General features: G+C 37.0%; 1 protein-coding gene across 1 annotated transcript; it reads right to left on the bottom strand.

Moving 5' to 3' along the window:
• Positions 1–215: 215 nt before the first annotated feature.
• On the bottom strand, positions 216–14,035 carry LOC107482435 (uncharacterized). Its single transcript, XM_016102921.3, has 10 exons — positions 13,724–14,035; positions 10,913–11,030; positions 9,868–9,964; positions 8,658–8,764; positions 6,831–6,953; positions 6,551–6,704; positions 5,860–5,920; positions 5,404–5,771; positions 1,499–3,020; positions 216–1,046 (listed from the first exon to the last, which is right to left on the bottom strand). The coding sequence occupies exons 1-10, from the start codon at positions 13,849–13,851 to the stop codon at positions 812–814; spliced, it is 2,913 nt and encodes a 970-aa protein (XP_015958407.1). The 5' UTR covers positions 13,852–14,035; the 3' UTR covers positions 216–811.
• Positions 14,036–19,721: the final 5,686 nt, after the last annotated feature.

A 19,721-nucleotide genomic window follows, 5' to 3' on the forward strand; every position in this document is an offset into this window, starting at 1 on the left:
GTGAGCCAATTTCAAATTTCAAATTTCGTTTGTCAAACAAGAAAAAAGTTGTACGAAAAAATTGTTGTACGACATGATACTACTGTGTTTTCTTACCTTTCACGTGTCATTCAACTAGAATACATACTTGTCGAGCACTCATCGCACCACATGTCAATCAAAGAACCATTCACTACATTCTTATTAATAATAAAAAAATAACTCATCGCACCATGTGTCAATCAAAGAACCATCGACTACATTCTTATTATATATTAATAAATATGAATAGACATTACAATTATATTAAATAATAGACCTCGTGAAATACTTGCCACGCCACCCAAAAGAAATAAAAAAATAAAACGTCCCAAAAACTTGTGTTGCTCAATGGGCTACAGACTACAGTATCCATAGAACAAAGCTGCATTGCCACTTACAAAGGTGAACTTTTCCATCTTTTTCTCTCTGATTGAAAGGCTAGTGTTGTCATTTCCTGAAGTGCTAGAAGACAATGAAACATGATACCTTACTTGCAATACTCATGTTCCAGGAACGTAATATGAAACACTTCGAAAAGATGAAACAATTTGGGGGTAGGATAAACATCGAAGTACAAATATAATAATCAACAGAGGACTAGCAGTAACCCCGGGCTCAGAAAGAGCTACAGAATCTAAAGCCCATCAAAGAAATTGATTACATTACTCCTTTTTGTGTGCTAGCAAGTGGTAGGAATTTGTTGAAGTGGAAAGCCAACAAGAAACCTGAGTCCATTTTAGTATTCAAAATGTAGGTTACAAGCGCACACATTTAGATTAGAGGCTGAGATTTACTTTGTGGAACTGATTGCTGCTGCCTCTGCTATTAAGGAAATAGGTTGACGAGCCTGGAGGCAGGCACCTATATCAAATGGATGCAACTTAGAACCATAAAAAATGAGATTTACTCCGGGAAGCGTTACTTCCTTACTATCAGTTTCATCTGCCTCAGATTTTGTGTCAACTTGCCGCGCTTCTTCATTGAGCTTTGTCGCAGCTTCATAGCCAGGAGGAGAGGCAAAAGACCTGCACCATTATACAGTTTCTGAGAATTGTATTTAACTAATATCATGATACTAATTATCTCAAAAGCTTAAGTTGATAGGAGGAATCACATAAATGGTTATATCTCTAACACGCCTCTCATGCAAGAGATTTTTTTTGGATTTGCATGAATTTTCTAGACCTTTCGATCATAGAAGTTATGATACCATGTTATGATACCATTTTCCCAAAAGCTTAAACTAATAGGAGGAAAAACATGAATGATTATATCTCTATCAACTAATACAGCAAAAACAAAAATACAAGCTATATAAATGAAGTTTTTATAAATTATTGTACTTTCAATTTTAAACTGGTAAAGGACTCCACAAGCAAATTTATTTTGTGATAATTGATTCCTCTGATAAAAAAGATAAATAAATAAAATAAATTCAACAATATTCAAGAACTTAATTTGTAGAAGTTTAACAAACCTAAGATTGCTGCCATCAAAGCACAAAATTTCACTTCCACAGCACTGCCGGTTAGCAAGTTTTAACCTTTGATTCTCACTAGTTGCTCCTGAAATTAGAGACGAAGGTTCTGCAAGTGGCTTCCATCTTCCGCTAGCATAGTTCATATGAAGTTGTGAAGATTCCTTAACTTGCTCTTTCTGGTAAAGAAGCTTTGCAGCAGGACCAGTTGCATGGTACACAGCACAAATGTCATGCAACTTTTTTCTTAAGCTTTGCATAGCATTATGGTGTTCACCAAATAAGCCAGATTGAAGCAACTGAGATGAAACTACCCTCTTACATATACTATTGCATAACTTTGGACTGAACAGCGGCATCCCAAATTCAACACCCAATGGAACCCAATCATAGTTCTCTTTAGCGGGTGAGAACTGCTCTGAATCTGCTCCTTTAAATAATCTCAGTAGGCGAATATATCCAACTGTTTGTAGTTCAATCTTGTTTGCCAAGTCAGTCAAGAGAGAATTCAACTTTGAGCATTCTTTTTCACTTATTCCTAAATCTTCACCAACGGGGTCAATTGATCCATCAGAGTTCTTTAGGGGCAAAGGGATATCCAAGGAAACCACCTTTCCAGATTCGTCGAGATCAAACTTACCAAGCGGCTGCACCAGGACAGCCGAATGTTTAAGAAGGGAATTTAAACAGTGCAGCAGTATACTTCCATTTACTAAATTTCCATCATGCTTTCCTCCCAAGCCTCCTACTGTAGAATCATCCCAAGACCATATGAGAGCTTTCACACAACCAGTCAGGGGAGCAGGAAGCAAGCGCAGAGACTGTCCTTTCATAAGGATAACTGAAAGAGGCCCACTAGCTGCATACGAATATAATACCAGTTTCATCCAAGGAGTCATAAAAGAATACGAGGGAGGACCAAAATGTACTGGACCAGTGGATCCTGGAAGAACTGATGACTGAGGAAGAGGCACCATGGACATAACTATATCATAGTCACGAAGAAACAAACGATCAAGAGTTTCTGGTGCAAGCGAAGCCAAGCTTTCACAGCGGAGAATGTCTACCCGATATTTCTTTTTCCCACTTATACTTGCATCATCTAACGAAGTAGTAGAATGGGTTGCAAATGCACTACTATGAACTGCTTTTGATGAAGTAGAAGCCTCCGCCGAATTATCTAGATCTAAATTATCACCACTCATCCTAAGTTCTGCAATAACAGAGTATTCTGATTTCCGAGCCAGAGGGATTTCAACTTTCATAGAACTTGACTCATCAGTGCATGAAGTCACAGCATCCATCTTGTTAAAACCTTTCTCCTCTTTTTCATTGGATGCAGTTCCACCTGCTTGTAGACATTCTAATACACAACGCAGGCTAAATGCATGATTTGCAAATTCCTGCAGCTCTCCCTCAAATTTTGCACCCTCCAGAGTGCCAAGATCCCTGCAAAGATCAGCAATGCTGGCATGGCCTAATTTGCCGGCTTCATATAGTGTAACAGCATGAGATTTCAGGCCTGAAATAGGTTACAGGGAGAACATGGTCAGACTATAGTACACATAATAGCACCACAAGAATAATAGTTTTGCTATTAGTATACAGTACAAATACAAAAAAAAGCATGAACAAGTTAATAATGGATTTGGAAATCAATGAAAAGAAAATGAAATAGATTATCATGTAATGAAGATTATTAACCTTAGATTGATTGCTTATTTCTGGAAGTATGTGGTCAATGGAAGTTGAATTAGCTGCTAATTGTTAGTCAAATTATTTTTAAAAAATTCTCCTTAAACTTTATTAAGCTAACAATGCAGAGAATAAATAAATATAATTAAAAGAATAAACAAAGAAAATAAAGCATTTGTTGCAGAAGTATGTATGTGTAACATACAAACCAAAAACAAATTCATTATTTATCAACAGGATCAGTATGTGCTGTGTCGGATGAAAATCACCACCACAATACCCTTCATTATCTAGCCGGAAATCTTAGAACCATTCAATATCTCAAGTTGATATGGTAGAAGCCAAATTAATTACTCGCCTATTTTTTAAATCATCAACTATGTCAGTATTCTTTGCCATCAATGCTCTCAATCACTGGCTCTTTTGCAATTTAGGCAGCCCCAAAGTTGAATCCGTGATAACCAACAAATATGAAGTAAAAGCATAAACCTAAACCTAAACCTAAACCGGTGTTATTGTTATTTTCAAGACATGCCACTCAATGTTTGGGAAGTCATACTATTTTGGGGTTTTGGTGTTTTATTCGATAGTTTAAACTGGTACAAAAGTAGGATAGTGAGTGGTGATTACAGCAGAAGCCACCACCACCACCGAGTCACGTTAAATTAAAAGAAAAAGAAAAGTGTGAGAGAGGAGGCATTCCTTCAAAGGTTGCGAAGTCTTCTCTATAATGCTTAACCCTACTTTCAGTTGTTGCATGTGTGCTGTTGTCTGCGACGTGAAGTAAAGATCAAGTTTCTACCACATTTGCCACGAAAACTCACAATCAACAAGTGTGAGCACCCTTCAGTCATCATCGACATCAACCACATGAGGATTGTCTAATCTTTCTCTTCCCAGAGCTCAAACTCGTTGGATGCGCCATTATTGAGAGCATCCTCCGGCAACATAAATTTCAGAGGATGAAGAGCACACCAATCAACGAGACTGAAAAGGCGATTGCCTTTGATTACCGATAGGACTTGATGGCGCCAGAGAAGAAAATTCTGATCATCGAGTCAGAGAGAGATATTCGGAAGAGAATGTGAGAGGCAAGTTAGAAGAGGGAAGAAAGAGTTGAGAGAATTGAGAATGAATGTTTATTGTGTTATATCATTACTGAGTTTAAGCTCAGTTCACTGCTTATATACATAGCTGAGTAGCTTATTCAATAAGCTATTACAAAGGAGTAGAAGGGAGTTTTCATACCTTAGTTAGTTGTAAGATCTATCTATCTGCTACCAACTCTTAACAATCTAACAGATTCTACCTCTTCTAGACTCTTGCTTAGCTCACTCTTCAACTCACTCTATTAACTATTGTGGTCACCAGAGAAGAAAGAAGTAGCATTAGGGACTGTTCTTAACCTTAATAATGGACGAAGAAGTTAAAGTTTGGGGTGGATGTGGTTAAGTGATGAGAAAATAGGTGAGAGAAAATGTATGCGAGACCAAAAGTGAGAGACAGAAAAAGTAGTTCCACAAAATAAAGTACCCCAATTCTGGGGCCTCTTTAGAACAGCATTGGCAGACCCTCAAGATCTGGCGCTGTTATATTTTATTTTCTCTACTTGAAAGTACTCACTTCTAATGTGCATTACTAGAGAGAAGTTTTAGTTCACGAATTTATATGTTGAACAGACATGATCATGCATAAAACCAAATCCATTAGAATTGGAAATGGGCTTATTAATAACAGTAAGTGCTATCCCATTTTACATGGAATAACAACTCATTCAGTAGCTTGGTTTGTATAACATATAACTAGAAAACCTATATGATATACAAAGAGACCAGAGAGACTTCGCACAGACTTTTGCAAGTTTGATTATTAGCGCTCACTCACAGTCAATATTAATTTTATTAGGAAATATTGTCCCCTAATATGACACCAGGGCTCCATTATTCTCATAGGGATGCAAGATACCTCTAGCACTAATATTTTACCCAAGGTGGTTAGAGCTATATAGGCAAAATGACGGATAATAAAAAGCTCTGTAGACAACCTAGCTACCATTTTCCTTTATTTTGAGAACAATATAAATATTAAACTTATCAAACTGTGTCCATTCCTATCTATTATCTTATCGACAAAATGCTCAAAAATCAACAACGAAAGCTGGCGAATCATTAGCAAATAAATTTCAGCATGATGGAGAAGTGAAAGGAAACCTGGTGAAACAGAACCCATCATAAGATAGGATGTTATGTTAGCATCTACTATGAAAGCTGCACGTGTATAGGCCGAACGCGGACCGTAATTTCCGGAACTTGAAGCATCTCCTTGCCGGTTGGAATCATTATTGATAACCATATTCTCAAGGGCTTGACCAAATTCATCACTAACTATACTTCTACGAGACCCAGATGCACTTGTATCTTGAAGAATAGATGCTGGATCAATTACTTTCGTTGCCCATCCCAATCGACATACAAAAGAAGCAGCAGCCTGCAGTTGTGCCAAGTCTGCCTGTAGAGTACTTGCCAATTCAGTAACAGATGCGTTTTCATTTGAAACAACAAATACTGCATATAATAACCTGGAAGAATAGGAAAACCTTAGAATTAGGGACGCAATGTACGTAAAGCAAGTTTAACAAAAAAGATACAGACTGAAATAAATGTTACTCTTCAATGGGATCTTCATAAGTCTGCTCCCTGTTGGAAACAAAACCTTCGAGCCTAGAAACTGAACAACCATAAATATAAAAATTCTCAAGCCAATTGATCAAATAGCCATTAACAAGTAAATGATCCACACAAGGACACAAAATAAAAAGATATTACTGATGAAGTATAATTGCTCAGTACACTACATCCATTCAGTTCTCAACACAATAGGCTTTATAAGCCTCAGAATGATTACACAAGCACACCAACTATTAATATTTTACAAAATTTAGTTCACCATAATTACTAACTACACAGCTGACCAATCATTAGCTAAGGCACAAGATACAGAAACATAACTAGTATCATTATTTTAGACAGTATTGAGTTTGGAATGGTTACAGTATACTTACTATTACCTAGAAATGGACAAAAGAGTTGTGCATGAGGTTGAGTAGAAACTAATGTAAATGACAGAAGATATATCTATATTTTGGTTTTGCCAATTTGTTTGTGCAACCAAAACTAAAAAATTGTTAGGGACAATGACTGATGTACAACTCTCTGCCATATAGTTTAGCATATGCTTTGGACCATGATGTGTAAGGGATATCCTAAGCTTCAAGCTTAAAACTTTAATTCTCCGTGAATATACCTCTAAGGATATTCAGAGTAAAACATAGAGCACATTTTAACACATAGAACACACCTTTAAACCGATCATCAGGATATACAGGAACATCAAAATAGACCAATCCCCGTTTGTAAAGACCCTTGATAACATTCGGATCAAACAAGATGAATGAATTTGCCTCTTCCTTACACACTTTGTCTATTGTGGCCATTTCCTCTTCTGAGAGTTTCTAAAATAGCAGGAAAAAAAAAACTATAAGACAAGGGAATATACAACTATCTGCAATTAACAAAAGTGACAACATTATTACATACAACTCTTCTTCCATACTCAAAGGGTCTTAAGCACAACTCACCTTAAATTCTTCCAATGTAAAGTTGACAAGACAAACTCCCCACCACGGTTCAATTGGAAAATCCACAGGTTGTGTTGGTAAAAGTTCTTTGGCAATTGATTTGTTCAATTTCCACATGATTTTCTGTAAAACCCAAGAAAAAAAATCCAAATTTTGAGAACATAGAGATGTTTATGCAAATCAAATTGAAATTTATGAGGGCCAGAATTAAGATACATTCCCTAGATAATTAAACAATGATAATCTATGAGGCACGGATACTTTGCCGAATTGCCGTGTCTACGTGTCGGACACGAAACTCATCGACTCTCATCCAACACGCGTGTCTTCTGTGTCCAACTGCATCTTAATAAAAAATAAAAAATTCTTCTCCGGACACGCTTAGACACACCTAAATACCATATGTCAGTGTGTCAAACTTTACTCTTAACATATATTCTTAAAATGAGTTTAGAAATAGTATATATTATTATTTATTAAAACAAAAATATTTTAAATACTTTATATAATTAAAAAAAGATATTAAAAACAGTTTAAAAATTAATTTATATTTTAATATCAATAAATATCAAAATATCACTACTCTAAAAAATACTTTATATTTTACATATATGTCGTGTTCCCGTGTTTTATAAGAAATTAAAATTCACTTGTCCACGTATCCTGTGTCGTGTCATATCCCAGGTTGGTGTCAATGTCCATGCATCATAAATGATCATATAGATTTTGCTAATGAAGACAGAAATATCAACCACATCCAGTCTGGTTGTGGTATATGATTGCATAAAAGGCAAACCTACATTTCTCCATTGAAGTTATTACATTTTATATCTCTTTACTTTTTACTATTTTCCTAATTATCAAAGTTTCCTACTCTAAACCCCATTAAGAAAGAAAATCACAAGCAATCATTCCGAAGTAACATATTGAATGTGATAAAACATATGTTTGCCCGTGTTCCATGGCCTTGAACCCTAGGCTCTGTTTGTATACTGAAACTCATTTGGTTGTGAATACAAGGACAGAGACATCAAAATTTTTGTCTCAGACAGAAAGTTCGTGTATTTTCTGTACTTTCTAAAACTGAAGACAAAATAGCCATCTTCGCCATTTTGTCTATGTCTCTTGTCTCCATATTTCTCTAATAGAGATAGAATCCAAAAGCAACCTACGCTATGCTTTGAGGCTTCCCCGAGACAAACTATAGAGACAAGTAGACACTACGGATAGAGATACAAACAAACATGGTCCTAGTATTTTGTTTGGTAATACATGAAGTCACCCATAAGCTCGTGTACCAAATCATTCACATTCCGGAACACTAGAATGTGATCGGGAATGCCCTCAAGATCACTGGATGAAATGGTGATGGTCAAAAGCCAGGAGGGAGACTGACGCGTAGGACAAGCGAACAGTACCCTCTAATTAGTTGAGTTATTAAATACGTGGGAATTGAATGGTATTCTCCATTTAAGGGTACCCTCAGTGACCGACAAACTATCAGCCATGATTGTGAATATGAGGCACTGCACACAGATTTTGTCTGATGGCAACTTGAAATGTTTGGTAATATGATTCAGATTATTCTATACAAAAAATGTCTCCTCCTGATAGAGAAATTAACGAAGTATAATAGCTAGAATTAAGAGAATCACTTCCTAGAATCAGGGAGGATTTCTTGGTAAACATGAACATCTCAAAAAAGGCTAAGCTAGGAAGAGAAACCAAATAATAATACAACCAATTCACCAAATGATTAGGCAATCAGACTTGAAATCCAAGTACCAATTATATATTAATATTTGTCTACGTAAATCAATCCAGTACCTTAGATCTGCACCTGTTCATTATATCAATAAATTCATTTCTTCCTATTCCTGTAAGCCTCAAAGCATCCGCAGCACTAAAATTTGGAATGCTGTCATAAGGTTGCTCTGCGTAAAATTAAACATTTAATAAATTCAAAAAACAGGCTTACTTGCAAATAAAGATTAGGTTGGTACAAATAACAAGGGAAGGGAAGGGCATCACAGGTACTAGAGTGGATTCTTTGATTGGCAGACTATAATATACAGTAACAATGAATCAGAAATAAATATAGGCGGCAAGGCAAGTAATGAAGTTGCAACATAGAGTGCTACCTACAATAGAGTGTGGTATAGGTTTCATGTGAAACCTGCTAAACTGAATGCCTATATGTATATACAAACATGTGTAACTAGTAACATTATCACTATTTGGTCTCCATACACCAGCCTCTTGTCTTCTTAACCATTTTATCATTAATTCCAAACACTAGCACTAACCCTTGTTTTCAAGCATACTCAGGAAACCGCACAACTAGAAGCCCTTCTCCCTAACGTGATTGCTTTTTGAATAAAACAATCCCAAACTAAAGTTGCTATAACCATAATGGCTGTTGGATCGATATCAAGTTCAACAGAAGGTCTGCATTATTGCCAGGCATATGATCACCTCATGATATGTTTCCTCACATATATGGCTCGCTTTATATATATACTACCATCAACCTGTAATCAATACATATCACATTTCATCTTATAGCACCAATTTGCTCCCTCTATTTAAACTTAGAAGCATCACCTATAACCAGAAAAATAGGGAAAAAAAAAACAGGACTAAGCTTTTCAAATTCAAACATAAGTTTCCTGACTTCAGGGACATTCCTATTTACCAACTACTTATTCACACCACCCGACTTTACAGAAAAGATTTTGTTAGACAAGTAGACAACCAACCAGGATTATTAAAGCAACTCTCAATTTAAGAACAATCTAACATTCCAGTTCTATCCATTCAAGTTACAGATGAATCATCAGTCAGAAAATATATCATACAAAATTTTTGTTGGTATTAGAAAGGCTCATTAAGATGGCCAGACACATGGTGGGGGGAGGAGGAAGAGAAAAACAAAAAACAAAACAAAACACTTCATTGCAAGTTATATAGAGGAAAAAAAATTCAGAGCCATCATGGAGAGCAAATGCACTAGAGAAATTAAACAAGTAAAAGATACCATTTTTCATTACTTCAAAGATCATATCACAATAATATCTGAAAGGTGATACCCTCATGACACGGCAGACATACTCGGCTAGATGATATGGGAAAAGCTGCAAAAGAAACGAATAAATAAATAAATACAGGTGGCTTGCAATGAAAGCATACAAGAGCACTGCCCAATATTTAACTAGTATATACATCTTGCATTGAATTTTTAAAATTTTAGATAAAATACGATTCAGGAACATAAAGGGACTGCCGAGTACACAAGTGTCAGTGCTAACTCAACAGCTTGAATCTGTGACCTTGAGGTCACATGAAGACAAACCAGTTGTTGCTCCAAGGAGTCTCCTACTATTGAAATGATTCAATAAAGAGTGCAAAACAATATCCAGAAATATGTGCGTGCATATGAAGTTTGACAAAAAAAAAAAAACGAAATTCCATTCCTGGCGAATAAGTGGAAATGCTTCCTATGCCTAATACCACACAGGATGACACTATCAACGGACTTCTTGAAAGGACTGCCAAAGCCAATTATCTTGGTTGATGTTGATAGGCTCAACAAACATGCTCAAGATCATCCCTCTTTCACACCAAGGAAATGACCGCATTGTTTGTTACGGAGGAAGTTTTGCTTTATGGATTTCCAAAGACCATAGTTTCCATTAGTGAGAAGTTCTTCAACAGTAACTTCTGGAATTACGGTGAAGCCGTGAAGGGCTCATTTATGCCCTGACTATTTCTTGTTACTTCTCTACATCTCATACGTGTTCATAATACTTTGCATGCTTCTGAGGTTTATTTTCCCAACTAGTGGGTTATCATATTCCTTATTATATAAAGAGTTTGTCTTACATGATACTAGTTTTAACAAAACATTATCCAAAAACTACAGTAAAAGCAAAAGACCTGCTATTTTAGTTAAAACGTTGACATTATTTTATCTTTTCAGTATTAAAACTCCAATTAATTAGGGATATAAAGTTCTAGAACAATTTATTTAATATACAAATTGCAGTAAAAAGAACGAGACAGGTATTTAGTACAGCACATACAGCAAGATTCTTCCGCAAGTACTGCATCATGTCTTCATAATATTCGCTTTCTCTACAAACCTTTCGAGCAAAACAATTATTCCATTGGAGTCTTTTCTTAATGCAACTTTCAATTATCCTGCAGAGCAATTCCCATAGCCAACAAAATTAAAGGAAATGTTAATTATGTACTTCTAAAATGTATAGTCAAGGAATCAACACATGAAAACCAAAAACTGATGTGTGACATATTTTGAATATCTATTATTCACAAGTGAAATAATTTTTAAAATTTTGTTAATATAATTGAAAACTTGATCTCAATCTAAAGAAATAACAAAAAAGATATAATGTCTATATTTTTTTTTTAAATGTGAAACTGAGAAAAAATGAAGAAACTGGACAGTTTTATTTCTCAGAAAGTGGGGAGCAATGAGTAACCGGAGAACAGTTTTATAACCATTTATGTGTTTATTTTTTACAATGAACAATAAGGATAAAATTGTAAACTGAAATTGAGGACCAAAACAGTTATCAATCTACCTTAATCCTCGTCATAATGGGTATAGATAAGTAAATAAATAAACTACACATGAATGAATGAGAATTTTCTTGAGGGTACATTGCATAATAATAGATTTTTTATTTTCCAGCTAATAACCCAAGGAAAAGATTCATCAAACCAGTGAAAATTTAGAGGGGTGTTTGGCAACAGCTAAAACTCAGCTAACCAAGTACAAAGTGGCCTAGTTCTTTTAAATTATTTTTTGGTAGCTCCACAAATATTTTAAGGTGCATGCTATGGTAAAGAGGGAAAAAAAGAGAATGAAGATTCTCTTTGATAAATAGTTAGATATCTATTTAGAAGAATATGTCATTTTATTTTTTAAATTTTTTAAGGTAGATTATATACTCGTCTTCATTCTCTCCACACAAAAACCTCTTCACAAAATTGTCCATATTTTAAATGAGCCTAACCTAGTAAAATAATAATAATTTTAAGTTAAGTTGGTTATTTCATCCCACAATACAGTAGTCAATCTCGTTGGATCTCATGGGATCTCGGCAACCAATCCCATCCCAGCATGCATCTGAGAAGAGACCAGATGAAATCTAGGTTTTTTCATTCCAGATGTCCCAGCTGGGATCCTGGTGCGATCTGGGCCAAAATCTAAGCCTTTCTCAGCAAATGCAACTGGGATCTTACACGGGTGTTGAAACCTGACTTTGCCTCTTTATAACAACTTCTATGATGGTTTTAAGAGAGGTATATGGGTAATTTCACTGCCCTTCTATCATGATGATTGGTTATTGACAACTTAAATTAGGATTTATGACTTCATGACTTTATGACTTTATGAGTTTATTTAGTATGGATTATGGAACTACTATGAAATATAGAACTTAAGATTTTGGATTATTAGTTATGATGCTTAATACATGGTTTCTCTTGATTTTCTGCTTTTTTAAAAAGAAAAAAAAAAGTTATATACAATATAGATGTTATTCATATCACAGAATTTCCGTCTACCTTTGTTCAAATCCCAGCCATCCCATGTCCATAGATCCCATCATCCCAGTTTTGGGTCGGACGAGATCCAGGATTGACTAGTATGTTTCATCCCAATTTTCTCCCTAGATCCCACCACCACCCACTCCTGTAACCACCACATACTGTCACCCCACAACCACCACCCAAGTTCACCCATATGCCACTGGCAACCTCTGCCCAGCACCGGGAACAACCCCAAGTCATTGGTAACCACCATCTGGTGCCAGCACCATCCAGTCCATCCTGTATTGTTTTCGATACCATCCCATCCCATCCCATCCTATTTATTATGTACGCCTACCTCCAATTTACCAAAAACAAGCAAAGGAAACATATCTAGCAAGAGACCAGTCATGTTGAAACAAGCTTACAAGAATCAGAGGATGTATTTCTTTTCCTCTCCTATAAGTAAAGCTAAAATCCGAAAACGGATTAGCCAGGATTCAAATTAAACGCTGTACAAAAATAAGCTAATGAAAAATCATAGAACTTTGCACCAAGTAATTCTTAAAAAGGGGAGTTGATCACATTCGGAAAATAAAGGCTATTGCATAGCATATTATGTCTAACATATGCAACTACACATGGAAATTTTCAAATATTGATTGCTCAATACTAAATGTTGCACCACTATCCAACTGCAGGGCCATTTCAGCAACAATAAAAGAGGCAGTTGTTGACTTGATGTTACTGGATAACAAAATGGGTTTTGTAATTTATTAAGATTCTCCAAATGGGTTCTGATAATAATCTTGTAAGGAAACAATTCAAAGAAATACAGAAAAGAAATAGCATTTAGGCAAAAATAGAAGGCAATTTTATCTTTTTCATAATTTTTTTTAACAAAATCCCAGAAGATGATAAAAATGGAGATGCAAATCAAACAGGCTCATACCTCAGTATCTTATTTTCATGGATCGAACATACAAAGTTATCTACCCTTGTTTTCCCCATTAATTAGGGTTGGTTGGGCTGATCAAACCAAGTTATGTGCTTCTACTAGTCTTCTCTTCCTATCTCTAAACCACATATGTTATCATAACTTTCTTTTTCCTCTAATGCACACTTTTTTCAATTCTATCTTGTCCAGTTTGTTCACTCTTTAATAGAACATTCTCAAACTGCAATCTCTTAGCGCATCACGAGAAAAAATTATGGTAATTAGAGCCTCAAGTGACGGAGACTCCGAACCCTGAACTCTTAAAACAGTGAGGACTTAATTTAGGTTACAAGTGAAAGCATGAAGATTTTGCAAGGAAGCATGAGGAAGCTACTCTAACCTTCTGTGCCATTCTTCTTTGGAAGAGAGGGTAAGTTGAATTCGCTTGGGAAGGTTCTCCCATGGACACTCTTCCTTGATCGCTTTTTGCAACAGCTGTTCCTCAACGGTGACAGAAGCACGCTGCATTTCTCACTTGCTGCAATCCAAGCAAGAAGCAAGACGAAACGGATCGAAATGAAGGGAATAATGGTGAGAGTGATCTATGTATTCAGATCTGGTTGAGCGAGATGGTGGAGGTGCTACCATCAACAAACAACAACTACGTATGACTTCACTACGGGTGGGAAAGAAATCAATTTGACCAAATTGAACTTTCTATTTACTTGCTTTATAGTTTTACACGCGCACTCAATTTTTTTATTCAGGAAATAACATTTTTTACCTACGAATGTTATCTAAGAAAAATTAAAAGCAACTTTATGAGCTTCTTTCGGTATTATTAAATTAAATGTTGGTTTAGATCAGTGGGAGTGGGGCTGTAGCAACAAAAAAAAATTTAGTGTAACGGATAGTTATAGATGGTTATTAGAAAAAATATTAAATTGAAATGCTAATAGTAATTGAAATTGATTGTGGAATATAAATATTCTAGAGAAGTTCAAATTTATTATATTGCTTAGCTTACATAATACTTTATCAATTGAGACATTTCGATTTAAGTAGCATTTAGTTTCTTCAAATACGTGTAAGAAATGTAACAAGATACAGGAGACTATGAAGCATTGTTTTAGAGACTGTGAACGATCAAATGCAATTTGGCATATGTTGGATCTTAATATCCTGGACTCGACGGCTGGTATCTCTTGAAGAGTGGTTTCGAAAGGCCTTGGCTAACAATGAAGTGTCTTTTGGTGTAGGGCTTTAGTGGGTATGGAAACATAAGTGCAATGACATATTCAACACTGACAACTCTTGGACAAACCACAAGGTTATTGTCTTGGCCAGAATTACCACCAAGGACTTGCAGGTTTACAGGAATCGAAACAATGCCTTTAGGTTTTTCCGAAATTGCCTGTGTTGGGAACCGCTGGTAGGCAACAGTTTTAAAGTTAATTGTGATGCAAGCTTGTATCTGGATTCAAATTTAGCGGGATTTGGGTGTATTATTAGAGATTCTAAAGGAGATTGGATCTCGGCCTGCTCTAGAAGCATTCCACCCTGGTCTATCATCAGATGTGAATTATTTGCTGCTTGAAAGGGCTGGTATTAGCTTGAAATTGCGGTTTGAGGGATATTATATTCTGTCCATCATGCATGAGCTTACAAGTGGGTATTCATCTGAAGTAACAGATTTGGTTCACAAGATTCAGGAGTTTTTATCTCGTCCTTGGCTTGTTCACGTTGAGTGGGTGTCCCGAGAAGCAAATAGAGCTGTAGAGTGGATGGCTAGATATAATACCAAGAGTAATTATAATCATGTTATTTTGTCTAAGTCTTGTGTTGATCTCTAGTAAATCATCTGCTCGGATATAGAATAGTGTTTGCTTTGTTTCTTTTCATGTTTAGACACATACAAAAAATGTTGGTTTATATTAATTTAGTTGAATGAAAAAAATTACTTTTAATAAAAAATAAAAGAAAAATAGATTTGGATCCTCTAAAATTTAAATTTCATTTTAGAGAGTAAAGTGTGATTTCTCACCATTAATTTTATGGGTGGGACCAAAAATAAATATGAAAGAGAAACTATTCAATGATAGAAGATCACACTTTACTCTTTAAAGTGAAATTCAGATTTTAAAAGATCCAAATCCAAAAAAAATATTATGTGTCCAACAAGAAGATAAAATTTCTTACAAAGTTTTAGACTTCTAAAAGAACTTTTTGTTGCTCATGATATTTCTTTTGGAGAAGACAAATTTTTAAATTTTCCTTTTAAGCTTCAAATTTTTAGTCGAATTCCAATGAATTGAACTTTACACCACTTTTAAAACTTAAATTTCAGAATATCTTCTATTATGAACTTTGATTTGTATTGTTGATTAACATTTGACTCTTTTTTATTTTCCAATTAATAATGAGTTTGAAATTAGCCATTGTATATATTGATGTGGGTTAAAAATTTTCTAACAGAAAAAATTATTCACTTAAAAAATGTGTTGGATAAAGAGAAATTTTCAAATAATTTGCTAATATGATTTTTACCTCTTTAACTCTTTTATGATAACTTTTGTTTTTTATTACTAACTTCTTTCACATTAATTTTATTGTTAAAAGTGTATTTTAAAGGTTGTGAAAATTCCTTCTCAACATTGTTTTCATATTCAATGGATAAAAGTTTAACAAATTTATCGAGATTACTGGTTGGTGTGGAATCATTCTCAATGATAAAATTTGTTACTTGTTTAACTCATCCTAAATTTTTAACCACTTTTTCAAATTCAATACACTCAATATCCTTGCTTATTATATAATTCACCTATTATCTCATTTTCTTTCACTTGAGGTTCCAACTTTCTTCCATACCACTCTCTTTGGTTGACTTTATTTTTACGCGTACGTTTGATGGTAGTACAATATAAGAGAGGATAGGCATGCTTGTAGTAATTCGGTTCATTAATTTTCTGAGACGATCTAATTTCTCTTCCTATTTTTGGATGATAGGTTTAAACTCTTTTTATTCCTGGATTAATGGTTGAATAAGTTCTTCTATTGAGGGTTGTGGAAAAAAAATGATTGATTTTGGAGAAAATCATAGCATATGAAAGGTGGTTCACAAGGGTAAGAATATTGAGATGGTAATTAATATTTATTTTCACGTGAAACATAGTGTTCATACCCTGGCCCAATAATAAAGGCCCAGGTCCAGAAGAAAGGCTTAGTCCAGAGGATTGATCCTTACTACCCACCGACCTGTTGTCAAGAAATTGGTGTTGACTATGACTTGTCTTAAAGAAGTCGGGCACGAGATTAGTTGGCAGATAAGCACTCATTCAAATGAGTAACCGCCCCTAAAATCTCTCTAACCGCTTCATAAAGCCATATCTTAACTTCCCTAAGATAATGGGACGGTTAACACCCTAAAGATATGGCACTACTCCAACGGTGGTTATTGGCTCACCACTATAAATACACTGACACCCCTCAGGTATCTCTAAGCCCAATACTCTCTAGACCTGCTAACACCCCTGCTAACTTAGGTATCGGAGTGTCTTTGCAGGTACCACCCCACATTCACTCACATACGCAAGTCGGAAGGATGCTCCAGTGTGCAATCCAGCTCGGAGACTACCATCCGCGGGCGATTGGGCCAACAAACGTCATCTATTCTACTAATCTCCGGTTACCTACCGTAACATTGGCGCCATTGCCGGGGACCCGAGAGATCATCCATCGATGGCGGACAGATCCCACGAAGAAGGCCATGTGGAGACAGATTCTGAACAAGAGAATCTGGACACAGGCAATAACGATGTGGACCTCGCCCTCCACCAGGAAGTCGACAATCAGCATAGAGAGGGCACCTCCGGGGTAAAAAATCCGAAGGTAAATTCCTCAGATGGGCGCGAGTCAGAAAAAGGAGGACCATCCCACGTAACTGAACTCATGGGGTTAGTCCACAGCCGCCTGGAACAGTTAGAACAAGAGCGGGAGCGGCAAAAGGAAACTGAAAAGAACCTAAAAGAGGAGATGGAACGACGAAAAGAGTTAGAAAGAAAACTCTTAAAGCTGGAATCCTCCCTCAAGAGTCGCAACTCCCGTGACGAACAAGAAGAGCCGCTCTTGGGTGAAGAGGATCCTTTCAGCGAGGACATAATGAGGGCCAAAGTTCCGAGAAACTTCAAAAGCCCTGATATGGACCTCTACGATGGAACCACGGATCCAAAGCATCATCTAAGCAACTTCAAAAGTCGGATGTACCTAGCTGATGCTTCCGACGCTACGCGATGCAAAGCTTTCCCGACCACTTTATCGAAAGCAGCGATGAAGTGGTTCGATAGCCTTCCCTCGAGATCGGTTACTAGCTTTGAAGACCTCTCAAGGAAGTTTTTGATGAGGTTCTCAATTCAGAAAGACAAAGTGAAACATGCACCGAGCCTCCTGGGAATAAAACAAGAGGTCGGAGAATCTTTACGAGCCTATATGGAAAGGTTCAACAAAGCATGTTTGGAGATTCAAGACCCGCCCACAGAGGCAGTCATAATGGGACTAGTCAATGGACTTAGAGAAGGACCCTTCTCGCAGTCCATATCTAAAAGACATCCCGTTTCTTTAAGTGATGTACAGGAACGAGCTGAAAAGTACATCAATATGGATGAAAACGCCAAGTTAAGAGACCTGAGTTGGTGACCTGGACCCCCTCCCTCAACTAAAGAGAGGGAAAGGGAAGCCAAGAAAAAGGAAGAACTTGGTATCGAGAGGCCAAGGAAATACCACTCTTATACTCCCCTGAAAGTTTCTATAGTGGATGTATACAGAGAGAGATTTGCAACACTGAAAGACTGCCACCCCCTAGACCCATTAAAAATAAAAAAGGGGGGAGCCGCAGCGATTACTGCGAGTACCATAAAATATATGGTCACTCCACAAACGACTGCTATGACCTCAAGAATGTGATAGAAAAGCTGGCTAGAGAAGGTCGGCTTGATAGATATCTCATAGAAAGGTCGGACAGTCATGGAAAGAGAAAGCGAGATGATATGGATAGAAGAGACCCACCACCGCAGACTCCAGAGAGGCATATCCATATGATCTCAAGAGGGTTTGCGGGAGGGGGACTCACCAAATCCTCTCGTAAAAGACATCTCAAAAGAGTCTACCAGGTCGGGGAAGAGTCATCCGACCTCCCTACCATTTCATTCACAAAAGAAGATGGGCAAGGAATAATCCCTGGACACGATGATCCAGTGGTAATAACTATGATCCTAGCAAATGCCCATCTCCACAGAACCCTAGTAGACCAAGGAAGCTCGGCAGACATTCTCTTCAAGCCTACTTTCGACAAGCTAGGGTTAGATGAGAAAGAATTAAGAGCCTACCCCGACACCCTATACGGATTAGGGGACACGCCAATAAAACCACTAGGATTTTTGCCCCTTCACACCACTTTTGGAAAAGGGGAGAAATCAAAGACTCTGAGCATAGACTTTATAGTCGTTGATGTGGGGTCAGCTTATAATGCTTTAATCGGCAGAACTACCCTTAATCGGCTCGGAGCAGTGGTATCCACTCCCCACCTCTGCATGAAATTCCCAACCTTAGCGGGAATAGCAACGGTAAGGGGAGATCAAAAATTGGCGAGGAAATGCTACAAGGAAAGCCTAAATCTGAGAGGAAGGGGCAGAGAAGTTCACACAATAGAGCTCGGTGGCGCAAGGGCCAGAGAAGAGTTGCGACCACAACCGGGAGGAAAAACCGAGGAGATACAGGTCGGTAAAGAGGAAGGGAAAAACACTCATATAGGAGTCGACCTAGAGGAAAAGCTAAAACAAGGGTTGGCTAAACTCCTAAGAGATAATTCCGACCTCTTCGCCTGGAAGGCCTCTGACATGCCTGGGATTGACCCCGAGCTCATGTCCCACAAGCTCTCGGTTTATCCAGGATCCCGACCTGTACAACAAAAAAGACGTAAGCTCGGCCCAGACCGAGCCCTAATAGTAGAAGAGCAAGTACAGGCGCTCCTGGAAGCCGGCTTTATCAGAGAGGTCAAGTACCCAACATGGCTAGCCAATGTAGTGCTAGTCAAAAAATAGAATGGCAAATGGAGAATGTGTGTCGACTATACCGACTTAAATAAGGCATGTCCCAAGGACCCTTATCCCCTACCAAGTATTGATACCCTAGTGGATTCCAGCTCCGGGTACCAATACTTATCGTTTATGGACGCCTACTCGGGATATAATCAAATCCCGATGTATGAGCCAGATCAGGAGAAAACATCATTCATCACACCCAGAGCTAACTTTTGCTACGTGGTCATGCCATTCGAATTGAAGAATGCAGGAGCCACATATCAAAGGTTGATGAATAAAGTGTTTTCCCCTCACCTGGGGAGC

This window comes from Arachis duranensis, chromosome 4, assembly GCF_000817695.3.
Source record: "Arachis duranensis cultivar V14167 chromosome 4, aradu.V14167.gnm2.J7QH, whole genome shotgun sequence".
NCBI lineage: Eukaryota > Viridiplantae > Streptophyta > Magnoliopsida > Fabales > Fabaceae > Arachis > Arachis duranensis.